The sequence below is a fragment of the Quercus lobata genome, chromosome 1 (genome assembly GCF_001633185.2).
Source record: "Quercus lobata isolate SW786 chromosome 1, ValleyOak3.0 Primary Assembly, whole genome shotgun sequence".
Taxonomy (NCBI): Eukaryota; Viridiplantae; Streptophyta; class Magnoliopsida; order Fagales; family Fagaceae; genus Quercus; species Quercus lobata.
In genome coordinates, this window is record NC_044904.1 from 3,996,394 (window position 1) to 4,010,966 (window position 14,573).

Sequence of the window (14,573 nt, forward strand, 5' to 3'; positions counted from 1 at the left end):
AAACATTTTATATATATATATATATATATATATATATGTATATAAGCAACATTTGAGTTTGTAAACAGTGACATTAACTTTATTTTATTGGATACATATTACAGACATTACTTAAAATAGAGAAGAAAATCTCTTAAAGTTTATTTTTGGAGATGGTCTGATGCTACCATACAGTTCAACACGAACATAGTCATTAATTTGTCATCTTATTTCTTGAGGAATTTCTTAAACCAGCGGGCAGATAATTTAGGATGTCTTTTCAACCCATTTTCGTAGTCTACATAATTGATGCCAAACCGAACGGTGTAACCTACATTCCATTCAAAGTTGTCCAATATTGACCATGCAAAATATCCCTTCACATTAACACCATCCCTGCATAAAAAAAATTGATCAATTGGACTTTAAACATGACGATTTTCATAATATGTTTTTTATCCATAATTGTGAATGTGACATATTGTTATTTGTAGTAGTAAAGTAATATTAGTAGTTGTTCTAAATAAGAGAGGTCTTCTCTACTTACTTGATAGCACTATGAAGATATTGAAGATGACGATAGTAATAATCAATTCTATAGTTGTCTGCAAGGGCTTCCTTAAGCGACAATGTAGCATTATTGACCTCAGAAACTCCTATATAGTGGCAGATTATTTAGATTCAAATGGAAATCAAACTACTATTCCCTTCAAAATATTTCATTGGCTAGTATCTTAACTTTATGTGACAATAATTGAGAAGTTCAAAAGAAAATTACCATTCTCAGTAATAAAAATTAGTGGGTTATTGTACTTTCTCTTTATGTATAATAGAAGTTCTCGAATTCCTCTTGGATAGATATAGAGCCAATCTGAACCAGCCTGAAATATCATATTAAAGAAAGATTTAAAATTAAATAAAAATTCAGTATAAAACACTCTATTTACTCCCTCTAATAAAATGAGGCCATATCAGTTTTTTTATTCATTATTTTTTTAATGAATAGGGAATACCACACACAATAACAAATTAACAACTTAAAATCCAATTCATATTGATAATTTTTAGTTTTTGATAAAATTAAAAATTAAAAAAAAAATTAAAAAAAAAAAAAAAAAAACAAGAAACAACTGGTTAAAAGTTAAAACCTCAACTTCACAGAAGACATGAAAGAACTCATCGAAAATGCCAACCGGTGGGTGAAGCTGCCGGTGATTCTCAGAAGCTCCAAAGTTATCACAAATTATTATGTCTTTTCAGATCATAAAAAACCAAATAAATATGTCTTTTCGTTAACCATTAAGGATTACATATTTTGCCATGGAAATATTTTTCTTCAATAAGTTTTCATCAAATACTACGGGTATTGATACTTATTCATCCACCTGATATTATGGCCAATTACATTCAAAGAACTTGTTTTTATTAATCTATTTTATGTGTATTTTATGTCCATCAAATGAAATATTTTTTCATCCGCCTGAAATATTATGCCATGGAAATTAACTATTTCTGCCCCCTTTTTTTCTTCTGGCATTCGAGAGTTTGGTCAGAAAATATTTGCTGCTTTTCAATTTAGTATGAGGAAATGGGTTTCAAGAATAAAGAAGAAGGAGAAATCCAGTTAAGAATAGTGGAAACTGAAAAGGCTTTTCATTTTTCATTGCACTTTTCGTACTGTGTATGTCTATTTTAAGGATTAATGAAAAGACATTAATTTTTGTAAATATCACATATCTATGATCTTAAAAATCCATATAAACCACACAAAATCTGATAAATGACATTCATCTCAAATAATTACTCTCCTTTCATTATCATACTACCTCAGAAAATGATGATAAATAAACATATAAAATTTTATCATATATGTATATATATATATTCTTTAAGTTGTGTGAAGATTAAACCATTTAAGACTAGCATAAAAGAAAAGAAAAAAATTGAATCAAACTTTTGCAACCATCTTGAGATCTATATCAATATTATGTATGTTCAATTTCATACGCACCTTTGGACCAATAGGGATCCCATTGCGCTCAGCTGCCATAGCAAAAAAAAAAAAAGCATGGTCTTATTATTTGTTAGTATGTGTGAGTTACATAAGAAAAACGGAATCATAGCTCCAAATGTTTGAGTACGTACTAGAAAGATTAGCTAGTGAATCTGTCAAGTAGCTTGCGTTTTCAGCATTGGAATGATGTGAATAGGCAGCATAATTAGCAGTATAGTAGTTTAGCCCTAGAAAATCAAATGACCCATTTACTAGGTTGGATTGCTCTTTCGTGAATTTGGGTAATCGGTGGCCAACTAGAGATCGCACGCTATGTGGATAGTCACCATTGGTTAGGGGATCCATAAATCTGCCACAAACCATCAAATTTTAATTCTTTATTGTACATATTACATTAAACTAGCAAAGGGTTTTTTATTTTTATTTTTATTTTTTATTCTTTGTAAATAACGAGAAAATAGTAAAATAGATGTCCAAAACAAAGAGTCATGTAGTTTTAGTATACTTACATTCCAAACATGAAATCAAGGGCTCTTAGGGCAGCATCACGGTCATGCCTCGCATTTGAGATCGGCACAAACCAGTGTGACACCAGAGTTATACCTATAATGCCCTTTTGTGCTATCTGCACATAGTGAAAGCTTTCTTAATTATAAAGATACACTCAAGTTAATGTTAACTATATTTTTATTAACTTTTTACAAAATAATACTTAAATTTTCAACAAAAAGATAATACAAACCCACACTAACGAAAAAGAGAAATGCTTACTCATTTACTAATCCTGAAAAAACAAGTTTAATTTGCAAATTTATCTATGTTAATCTTTGCGGCAAATCAATCAATCAATATATATATAAGCAAAGACTTCATGCAGGAGATAATGAGGTTCTGTTATGTAGCGTTTTGTATGAATAGAATTTCATTTAGCCTTTCACTTTACCCAATCTTCTTGTTAATGACCAGTTTAACCCATAAATATAGAAGATAAAGAGATTTTTGGTTCCGCTCATTTTTCCAACTTCTTGAACTCTTCCACTTTTAATTTCAAAAATGAAAGGTTTTCTTCATTCAATGTTAGTTTTTTACGTTATAACACCTGTTATTTTATATATTCCAATTTCACAAAATATTGAAGGTCCAAAAGGAAGGAGAGAGAGAGAGAGCAAGAAATTGGCTTTGGTTTTAGATCCATATGATCTAAACCTCTCAACAACATTGTCAAAAAGCTTGATACAGTGCTTCAATGACATTTGAGGTTTCTAAAAGGTTTGTTTAGGGAAGACATAAAGCATTTATATGTGTTATTTGTATTTTTGGGAAGTGATTAATTTTTGTACGTGATTGAGATACTCAGATGTATGTAAAATTAAATTTAAGATATGAAATTAATAGTATTATTTTGAATTTCTCTGTTCAGTTGTTTTTATAATTTTAATCTCTTGGCATGTATATTTAGTTTTGCAAGTTAAAAATTATAAACCTTAAATCTTAGATGTTCAGCCTTCAAAAGTTCATGTGTTTTCTTTAAAAAAAAAAAAAATACTTCTAAAAAATATATATATAAATAATAAGAATTTTTATATTGAAAACGTCAAATGTAAGAACAAAATATGCATGTACACTTGATAAAAAAAAAAAAAAAAAATCAATTGGCACGTCATGGCATTTTTAGGGTATAATTAATTATGGTTACTTATATATGGATATATTGTATTACAATTTTTTTTCTTCATTATTTTAGTGACATATAATATATAATTTAAACTAATTTTCCAAACATTATAACACATATAAGTATTATAAAATAACTAATAACGAACACACGTAGGACATCCACTAGTAGTTTTTAAATAAACTGCCCCAGATTATCTTGTACCAAGTGTAACCATGTTTATTGAATGGAGTACAATTTTGAAGCAAAGAAAGAAAAAGAAAAATGTATTAAAATAAATATAAAACAATTTGATGCATGGAACCTGATACTTTTGTTTGTACACTTTGACAGCAGATGCATGAGCAAGAAGCTGATTATGCGCCACCAAATATGGCTCTGTCCCAGAATCTCCACCAAGGCAATTTAACTGTTGCCAACTGGAACACCGAGCTGGTGGAAATATCCCCAATGCATAACCAGCATAACTGGTGCCATATGGTTCATTTAGTGTGATCCAATGCTTGACACGATCACCAAATTCCTTAAAGCAAAGCTCAGCATAATCATGAAAATCATCCCTAAACATATACATGTAAAAGTCACCAAACTATTTAAAAACTGACATTAAACTAATAAATTTAGCATTTTTTCATGAGCTAATTTTTGGCATGATTTAGTTATAGATCTAGAAGGCCTAACTAGCCAAATAGTGAAATTGTATTTTATTTATTTAATTAATTTTTGTTGATTCAATAATTGGAGGAAGGGGGATTTGAACTTGGATGTCTCAATTTCTATTGGAAATACTAGGAGATGTCAACTAGTAGAGCTACAAGGCTCTTCGCAATGAATAGCTTTTACGCATATTAAAACTTTTTTTTAGTGTAATACATCTATGAATGGATAATAGTAATAATACTAAGCGATTGATATAATAAGGACTAAATTACAAATGGATGAAATTACACTTTTTAAATTTTATAGATTTTCAATTCAATTTGTTAGATTTTATTTGTGTTAGCAATCTATGAGTAAAACAGGTCTCGTAATTAGTTTTAGTGATTGATATTTGAAGACAATATTGCTGCGACAGTTCTGCAATTCAGAGTGTGAATATGGAAATTTCAATTGATCAAAACTAAAGTTCGACTGATCAAAAATCACAAATCAGATCAGTTTGTAGATTTCAAGCCCAAGCTCATCGTCCAATCTACTAGGGTTCAAGCCACTTATTCTACTCTATAAAAGAGACCCTATAGGTCATGAAAAACAGAGAGAGTAAGAAGTGACTATTGTGCCTCCTATTATGTATGTTTCTGCACCCAAAGCTCTCTCTTATCTTCTATTGGTGATATTTTTTGAAGAAACTTAAGATCTAGTGTTGTAAAAGTTGCTACCTCATACTAGTAATCAAAATTGTTGGATCTAAACCTTCAAGTGTGATCTTGAAGCCATAGAATGCAGATCTACGTTGGTGAAAATCTTCAAGGGGACATTGAAGTAAAGAACTGGAGGTTCATGTTGTAGCAGATCACTATTAGAGACGTTTGTGGGATTTAAAGCTCAATTCGGTAACTATAGTTAGATTTACAATGAATAGAGTTATCCTAACTGTAAATCTCTATCTTATAGTGAAATGGTTCACCTTGGATTGATTAGGTCAAATCCCCTCAAGTTTTTTCTGTGAAACTATTTTTTTCATTGTTTTCTTAGATCATCATATCGTGTCTCTTTTAAATTTCCGCACTTGGATGATGTTGATAATTATGTGTTTAACCTAAAGCATACCTAATAAATCTAATAATCAACTTGGATTTAAAAATAGTTAAATATAGTGTTTCGACAAGGGTCTAAATCCAACACAATCATCTAAATTTTATGTCTCTCATTTCAATCTTTGTATATTTTCAATATAGTCATTCTATCTAATTTTATCCAATCTTACTATTAGCGTTAATATTTTTTTTTCATTTTTCAAAAGATATCATTTTGGTGGACTAAGTGGAGCAAATTGGACAGAAGGGTTATATTGGAAACAAAAATAACTCATTATACGACTACATTAAAAACAAGTGGAAGTTAAATGTATTTTTGAAATTGTAGGTTCATGTAAAGTTAATATATCATATCATGATCTCACATAAGAAAATTCCAATGATAAATTCCTAACAACTGATATCAAAACTCAATAATTATGTAAAACAATGAGCTAGCAACCTCACAAATAGGTCTTTTTAAAAAAAAAAATCATCAAAATGGCCTGCCTTTGATTCCTTATCTTCAAAATGGGTCTCCAAATTAAATTTTAAAAATCATATTTGTGATGAAATTTGTGAAAAGTACACTTTAATAATTGGATGAATAAAATGGTTGATCATAAAGTAAATTCACCACTCACGCAATATGAGGACTCAAAAAACCACCATACTCATCTTCCAATGCTTGGGGAAGATCATAATGATAGAGGGTCACAAAGGGCTGTAGACCTGCATTCAATCATAGCAAACAAAAGTAGATTAAGAACGCATGATAAGTTGATGATGTGTGATGGAATTTAAGAACCAGTAATGACCTTTGGCTAGGAGCTTATTGATTAGGTTGTTGTAGTATTTGATTCCTTCCCTATTCACACCACCAGATAGTTTTCCTTCTGAAATTAGTCCCAATAATCAATTTGTTAGGAACATAATATGGTCACAAAACAATAGTCATTCCATTCTAGCCTAAGATGTGTACTTGATGGTACCTATTTTATGTCCTTTTAATGGGATGGATTTCACCTTTTACTATACTATGGAGAGGATAATCTTACTTGGTAGTACTCGAGACCATGAGATCGAGAATCTGTATGCATCTAAGCCCATCTTTTTCATAATCTGAACATCTTTCTGTAATGTATAATCAAAAAAGATATATAAAGATTTGGAAAAATCTGAAATGAAGATTTTTTTTTATTATTATTTATTTTTTGATTATCTTGTATTTAGTTAGACATGCTCAATAATCAAAAAAAAAAAAAAAAAACATACATCTAGAAGACATAATTTCTTTTTTTGATATGTTCATGTGGCAAACATAATTTGGCCCCGAAAATGTTAAAAAAGTCAAAGCACAAAAGTTAATGGATAATTAGGAGTACGCACACATGCACATGTGTCACGTGTGTGTGGTTGTATATAGACATATATATTGGAGTCTAAAACTTCTGTACTACTTTCTCTGCTCCATTCTATGCTTCACAAATAAAAATTTGACACATGTCCACTTATTTAATTAGATGCTAATTTTTTGCCTTTTTATATTCCAAACTTTCAGTTTCCTAAAAAATTATAACAAAAAACCAACACATGTTCACCAGCCACCATCACCAGTCCACCACCACTTCACCGGCTCCACTAAAAAGAGATCACCAACATTGTCATCGGTCATCCACTACTGTCGCCAGGTCCACACCTCAGCCGGCTAGCCAGTTACCCAAAAAAAAAAACACCAACACATCTTCACCGGTCACCACCAACAAACAATCCATCAAAAATTTACCAGATACTCAACCCCAAATTGGTACAAGTCAGTGCGTAACCTTTTGTCCGTACTTTGATTACCACAATTAATCAATCAACACACAGAAACTGAAAACTTTCAAGAATAGAAAGCCACGAAGCACCGTGCCACACAACAGAATAAACACAACAAAACCATGTGTTAGTGTGGACCTAGCAGCTGAGGTGTGGACCTAAGGTAGCCACTAAGGTGGACCTAAGTTAGCCACTAAGGTAAATGCTCTAAGCAGCATACAAAACATGGCAGCCACTAAGGTAAGCCTGAAGCTTTTGATTGACAAAAAGAGACACCAAGCACTCTTTGCTGAAGCATGCAAGGAATTGATTAGTTTCCTTATTACTATTCTCGCTCTGCTGGTTGGACCAGTGAACATGTGTTGGTTTTTTGTTTTAATTTTTTTTTTTAGGAAACTGAAAATTTGGAATATAAAAAGACAAAAAATTAGCATTTAATTAAATAAGTGGACACATGTCAAATTTTTATTTGTGAAGTATAAAATGGAGTAGGGAGAGTGGTACAGAAGATTTGGACTCTATATGTTGTTACAAGAAGTGGGGAAAGGATGACAAGGACACTGGTTCTCTTCGTAAGGAAAAACAAACTATGCAATTATACTACAAGATTTAAGAGCTAATTATTATTAGTGCTTTTCTTTCCTTTTTTTATTAAAAAAATTATGAACACGGAACACCATGTATACCTTGTAGTGATGATATTGATCGATAGCTACGTCTCCATTGCTTCCATCCTTAATTCTACCTGCAATTTCATTGTAAGTTAATACCAGTGGTGGCACCACGTACAACTTAGGGTTGAACAACCTGACCTGAAGAAAAAAAAATTATATATAATAATTAAAATTTTTTATATTTGCTCTATATTAGGAACACCCTTAATCACAAAATTAGGAACACCCTCAAATTAAAAATAAATAAATAAATAAATTATTTGTTCTACTTTCAAGCAAAAGAAAAAAAATGAACTAAAATCTGAAAAAAAAAAAAAAAAAAAAAAAAACAGAGCCAAGCCCACAGCAAGCCTAATAGATTACAGAGGTACCAAACCCACGGATTCTCAAAAAAAAAAAAAAAACAAACAACTCCTCAGTCCCTAAAGGTCTAAATAAAAAATCACTAAAATCAAAAATCACTAAAGGCTTTATCCAAAAAAAAGAAATCACTAAAAGCCTAAAGCAACACCTCAGTCCCTCAGAGCAACGCCGCTTGAGCCTTAAGCCAACAAACGGATATCGGATCGGTCACGTCGTCGAAGATCGGCCCAGTCCAGATCATCGTCGTCGCTCACTCACCCTTCCGCGTCATCTTTGCTCATCGCTTGCCCTTATTGGGGGACGGAGATCGGCAGATCGCTCATCACCTCGTCACTGCCTCAATGGCCTCAGCCTTCAAGCCTCCCTACTCGGCTACTCTGGTGCTCCCTCCCAAAAGGTATTTCATTTTACTAAGCTAACTTCTCTCTCTTTTTCTCTCTAACTCTCTCTCAGTCTCTCACTCTCTCTCTCTCTCTCTCTCTCTGAACTAAAATGAAAATTATGAAATAAATGAAACTCTCTCTCTCTTTATTCTTTAATAAGACTAACTCTCTCTCTTTTGAACTGTGAGACTGTGATTAGCCAAACTTTAGCTTTATTAATATTTTGTTTGTTTTTGACTTTTTGAATTTGGCTTTATCAGTTTATCTTATCCGTTGGTGTTAATGTTGGTGTGTGTAGTGTGTTGGTGTTGGTGAGATATTAATTGTCTTTTAGTGTAATGTGTGATTGTGAAATTTTTTGATTGGTAGGGGGCATCAGGCATGAGGTGTGCTTGTGTGTTGAGTGGGGTGGGGGTAGATGGGCACATGGGGCTGGACTACACATTACACTGCTTTAGTGCTTTAATTATTGTGCTGCACATGGGATGTGTAATGTGCACATCAGTGGCTCTTTTAGTGTAATGTGCACATGGGGCTAAACAATATAACAAATTAAAGCAATATAGTTTATTGTTAGGCTAAATAACAATAATTAAAGCAGTATAATTAACCAATACATTATAAAAGACAAACAAATTAAATTATATTAAGCTAAATAAAAATTAATAATTTAATAATTAATGAAACAACAATACAACAAATTATAGTTTATAAAAGACAAACAAATTTATGAAACAACTAAACAATAATAATTAATAATTTTATAAATATTTCAAATGAACTTATAGTTTATTGTTAGGTACCTTTGTTCATTTCTTTTCTTTTCATTTTTTTTTTCCTTTTGAGGTTTTTCGGTGTATAGAATGCAAATTTGTTTTGGTTTTGAGAACATTTTTTTTTTTTTTTAAGCACAAACTTCATACTGGCCAAATCTTGAATTTCGGCCGGTATTTACCGAAACACCCGAAATTTTTTCAAAGTGGAATAGGAACACCCTGGACAAAATTCCTGGAGCCGCCACTGGTTAATACTACATTTAGAGAACACCAAATGATTTTTTTTTTTTCCTTTTACTATTTAAGAACTACTACTTAAGCCTCACAACCATAACATATACAACTTATTTGTAGTGTGGAGTTCAGTCAGAAGAGAATGAAGAAAAATAAATACCAAAAGATAGGAATGTGAAGGTTTACTCTTTACGTTGTGGTTGTTGTTGTTATTCTTATTTTTTCTCCCTCTTTTTTATTTATGTATTTATTTATTTAATCTCAATTAGGGCTTAAACTCCATCATAAACATTTTTTTTAAATATAAAATAGAAATTTTACTAAAACCTAATTTAAGTGTATATGTGTGTGAAGCACCCTCCTGAAGACTTGAACTTCGGTCCTTACCCCCACATCCTACAAGCACTTATATTTGTGAAGTGACTATCGCACTAAGAGTGTATAGTGGTGTCATAGACATTGTTAAAACAAAATAAATAGTGTAGATATTGGTAGGCCATCAAGATTTAAATAAACATTGATAATATTATTTTGATATTTATTTACATTATTAATAATATAGCAAAATCTAAATTATTGATTGTTACATTTTTTAACAATATTTAAATATACATTTATTAATGTTATTTTGATATTTTTTTTAGAAGAATATTTTGATATTTATTTAATATATTAATAATGTAGAAAAATCTAATAACTTATTGTTAAAAAATTTAGAAATTACCTTAAAAATTTCAAAGAATCTCAATGATGCTCCCTATATATATATATATAGAGAGAGAGAGAGAGAGAGGGATTTTTTTTTTTTTTTTTTGACAACACAACAGTGTCCAATTTCATGCGTTTACTAATTACTCTATACTAAAATTCCACATATATGAATAATGCCGATTCTTGGCTTTCTAAATGTATTAACAACAAAAAATGAACTTAGCTTACTAAATTAGACTATAAGTGTTGGACCCTGACTTTTTACACACTAACAAATACTATTAATAAATAAAAAAAATGGAATATTGGGTTTAGGACGATAACCACAAACAATTGATTTTTTATTTATTTTTTATTAATGATAATTTGATAGTTGGGAGGTAGGAAAGTTGAATTTTATGTCCTTTTTTTTGTAAACACTAACAAGTATCAACAAATTAAGCTACAAGGGTCTTGACTAAACACACAACATTAAGATCCTCCAAATTTAAAATGAATTATTTCATGATTCGAATTAAATATTATATATCTAAACGTGGCCAAACATCCACACCTAATGGCCCATCAATGGTACAACATTCAATGCCTTTATTTTCCTAGTTTGTCTATAGAAGAAGATAATTTTCCATACTAATTTTGGAGTGTGTTATTTATCCTGACATTGACTCGTCCTTTTCAAAACATGGCATATGTTCATAGTTTGGTCTTACCGAGTATGTCATTTTCTGTAGTTTTATTTTTGTTATTTTCCAATGCAATAAAACTTCAGACACACAAAATTAGTAAATTACACCCCTGAAATCCTTAGTTATCTCAAGTTGGTCCACCTAAATGTTGTTGAGAAAATAATATTGTATCCGTAGCTTCATTCTTATAGATACAAGAGAAAGACGCACCTCCCCGTTGTTGGTTTCCAATCTAACATAATCTCCTTATTTTATATTCCTTTAAATTTAATAATTTAAAATAAATTTTATAAATTTGAAAATATACAGACTATCATGTTATTTAAAATTTTAAAAGACATGACATTCTGAACATTGTTAATTTAAAAAAAAAAAAAAAAAAAAAAAAAAAAAAGATCGTGAAATGAATGAAATAAAGATGACTTGAAATAATTTTTTCTAAAATTAATTTTAATCGAAATATTGCAAAGTATTTCATTGGTAATTCATACTTTCAAGTTTCATATTGTTGGGGAGAGTAAAAAAGAGACCTGGATATCTATGAGTGAAAGTGTCCCATATACTTGGTCCTCTACCATCTTCATTTGCTGCACCTTCATGCTGGAAATTTGAAAGAACATACATGTGCACATAATAATATTGATCATATGCTTGACATCTCTGGACATTTGTAGAAAACTATGATACAAATTAACATAAAGGAAATTTTCTATAGTTACCTGGTAAGCCGATGATGCTGTCCCAAAAATAAAACCTTTGGGAAAACTGGTCCGGTTGAGTGAAGCAGTGTCATAGCTTGGTGAAACAGCTATGCCATTAGCCAATAAGCCAAGAAGAACTAGAAGGCATAAGACTGGATAGCCTTGAAATGCCATAATAGATTTTGGATTTTTTTGTGTAGCACTAGGTTTTATTTATTTATTTATAGAGGAGCGCTACATAATCTAATTTATTTTAAAAAGAAAAAAATTGAAATGAACAAAAAATAAATGAAAAAAGTCGGGCGATATGTTAGTGATCATAGCTGTCCTTCAACTAATTGTTTGACATTGTACGTAGAATTATAGATATCCTCCAATAGATACTTCCCTATCAAAATCCACAAGATTGAGATAATTTCTCTACAAAGATTTTGTTTATATTGGGTAATTCTACTGTATGAACCCTTATTTTTTAGTCACATTTGACGATTCTATCATTACATTGTTACATTCGGGAGATTGATTAATTAGTATGTGCAAAGATTTTCTATTTTTGGGAGTATGGTACCCACAAATAAGTAACGTGCTGTACCAGGTAATTAAAATATCACATTTAACGGGTCTTTCGTCAAATTAGGCAGTACCACCATTATATGTGACTGTACTTTTTCACAATCAATGGTTATCTTAGTTTTTTTCTCACATGTGTGGTTCTATTATTAGGTAGTACAAACATCATATATGACTATACTTTTGTCACATTTAGTAGTTCTTTTATTCTTTACTCACATTTGACGGCTTCATTGTCACATTAAGTTGTACTAACATTATATATGATCGTACTTTTGTCACATTTTATGGTTTTATTATTTTTACTCACATTTGACGGTTTCATTGTCATATTATGTATTACCAATATCATTTATAACCGTACTTTTGTCATATTTGATGGTTTCATTATTTTTTACTCACATTTGATGGTTCCTTCTTCACATTGGACAGTACCAACATCACATATGACAGTATTGTTATCACATTTGGTGTTTCCCTTATTTTTTACTCACATTTGACGATTTCATCATTACATTGGGCAGTACCAATATCACATGTGACCATAACTTTTTCACATTTGTTGTTTCCCTTATTTTGTTTCTCACATTTGAAGGTTCCATTGTTGCATTAGACAATATTAACATTACATTTGACTATACTTTTGTCACATTCAATAGTTGTATTATTATTTTTACTCGCATTTGATTGTTCTATCATCACATTAAGTAGTACCAATATCACATACAACCAAACTTTTCTCACATTCAATAATTGCCTTATTTATTTACTCACATTTGATAGTTCCATAATTAAATTAAGTAGTACTAACATCACATATGACTATAATTTTGTCACATTCAATGACTCTCTTATTTACTCACATTTGATAGTTTCATTGTCACATTAAATAGTACCAAGGTCACATATGGTTGTACTTTTGTCATATTTGGTAGTTCCCTTATTGTTTACTCATATTTGACAATTTCATGGTCACATTGGGCGGTACTAATATCATATATGACCGTACTTTTGTCACATTCGGTGGTTCATCAAATATTTTCCTCGCATTTGATGGTTCCATGTGTAGGGAATACTCACGAAATTCTCAGATCTATTCGATGCAAAATAGAGGAAAGAAAAATATGAGTCAAAGAAAACAATCACACAACACAATATTTACGTGGTTCGGCGATTTACCTGCGCCCACGGAGTTATAGTGATTTCACTATTTATAGGAAAAAAATACAAGATGCGGTAATACAGTTTTCTCTCTTAAAACAACACACACCAAACCCTAATCTGAAAACAACAGTTTTTTTATCCTACGCATGGTCCATGGACTAAGGCTCAGAAAAAATCCCAATAAAACCATAGTACTTTTATATCGGATCAGGTCATAATCTGAATTAAACACAACTAGGCTTCACAAAGCACAACACCATGGTCACATTGGGTAGTACCAACATCATATATGACGTTATTTTTGTCACATTCGATGTTCCATTGTTTGTAATTGTTTTTTTTTTTTTTTTTCCTTTTATGCTAAACCTGCTTTAACAGTAACAGGGATTCTCCCCCAACAAGGTCACTTCAAAATTCTTCAACAATATCTTCATCATAAAAATTCATGGAACGTATTTGAAAAAATGCAAAGAAGACAGAGAAGCCTAGATTTTTTTTCTCACTATTAGTTAGAAATAGTTTGTGTCAAAGACTACGTACATGTTGTGTGAAATAAACCTTAAAATTTCATTTAGTAAAATTTCATGATGGGAATTCCGATATGCTATTATATATCTACTATTCACGTCACATTGCTTTTTATTTTTTTTATTTTTTATTTTTTTATATCACCTTTAACTGATAAATACTTATTGTTATATAGAATATGTCTTTAAAATTCTCAAAATATATCACAAATTAAGATCATTGTTACAAACTTGTTATATCAGTTCTTACATGGATGTTGTTGAAATGGTACACTTATATATGTGAATAGCAAGACAAAGTAATTGAGATTAAATACCATCCCCTAATATCTTGTCTAAATATGTAGGATCAACTATCCATATACTCCCTTCTAGCCTAAGAGATTCAAAATGGAGTCCCCACTTAATTTAATCCAAGACCAAAGAAATTAAGAAGACCTTAAAATTTTATTGTTACAAAATAATGCATAAATTTCAAAACAAATGTAGCATATATTTGGTACCAAGCTAGAACCTAAAAATAATACAATTAATACATAAGCCTACATCCATAAACCTA

At 30.6% G+C, this 14,573-nt stretch overlaps 1 protein-coding gene across 3 annotated transcripts; it reads right to left on the reverse strand.

Moving 5' to 3' along the window:
• Positions 1 to 61: 61 nt before the first annotated feature.
• LOC115975024 (beta-glucosidase 12-like) lies at positions 62 to 11,927 on the reverse strand. 3 transcript variants are annotated; one of them, XM_031095653.1, is made up of 13 exons: positions 11,772 to 11,927; positions 11,583 to 11,652; positions 7,912 to 7,970; positions 6,463 to 6,538; positions 6,223 to 6,300; positions 6,049 to 6,136; positions 3,973 to 4,228; positions 2,503 to 2,618; positions 2,125 to 2,342; positions 1,991 to 2,022; positions 758 to 860; positions 527 to 635; positions 62 to 375 (listed from the first exon to the last, which is right to left on the reverse strand). In XM_031095653.1, exons 1-13 carry the CDS (start codon positions 11,925 to 11,927, stop codon positions 207 to 209), a joined length of 1,530 nt encoding a protein of 509 aa, XP_030951513.1. In that variant the 3' UTR covers positions 62 to 206. The 3 variants fall into 3 exon arrangements, with proteins under 3 accessions (XP_030951513.1, XP_030951530.1, XP_030951520.1); XM_031095670.1 differs by lacking the exons at positions 11,583 to 11,652; positions 11,772 to 11,927 and adding an exon at positions 8,411 to 8,749; XM_031095660.1 differs by lacking the exons at positions 11,583 to 11,652; positions 11,772 to 11,927 and adding an exon at positions 8,411 to 8,749 and having other exon boundaries at positions 7,912 to 8,037.
• Between the last annotated feature and the right edge of the window lie 2,646 nt (positions 11,928 to 14,573).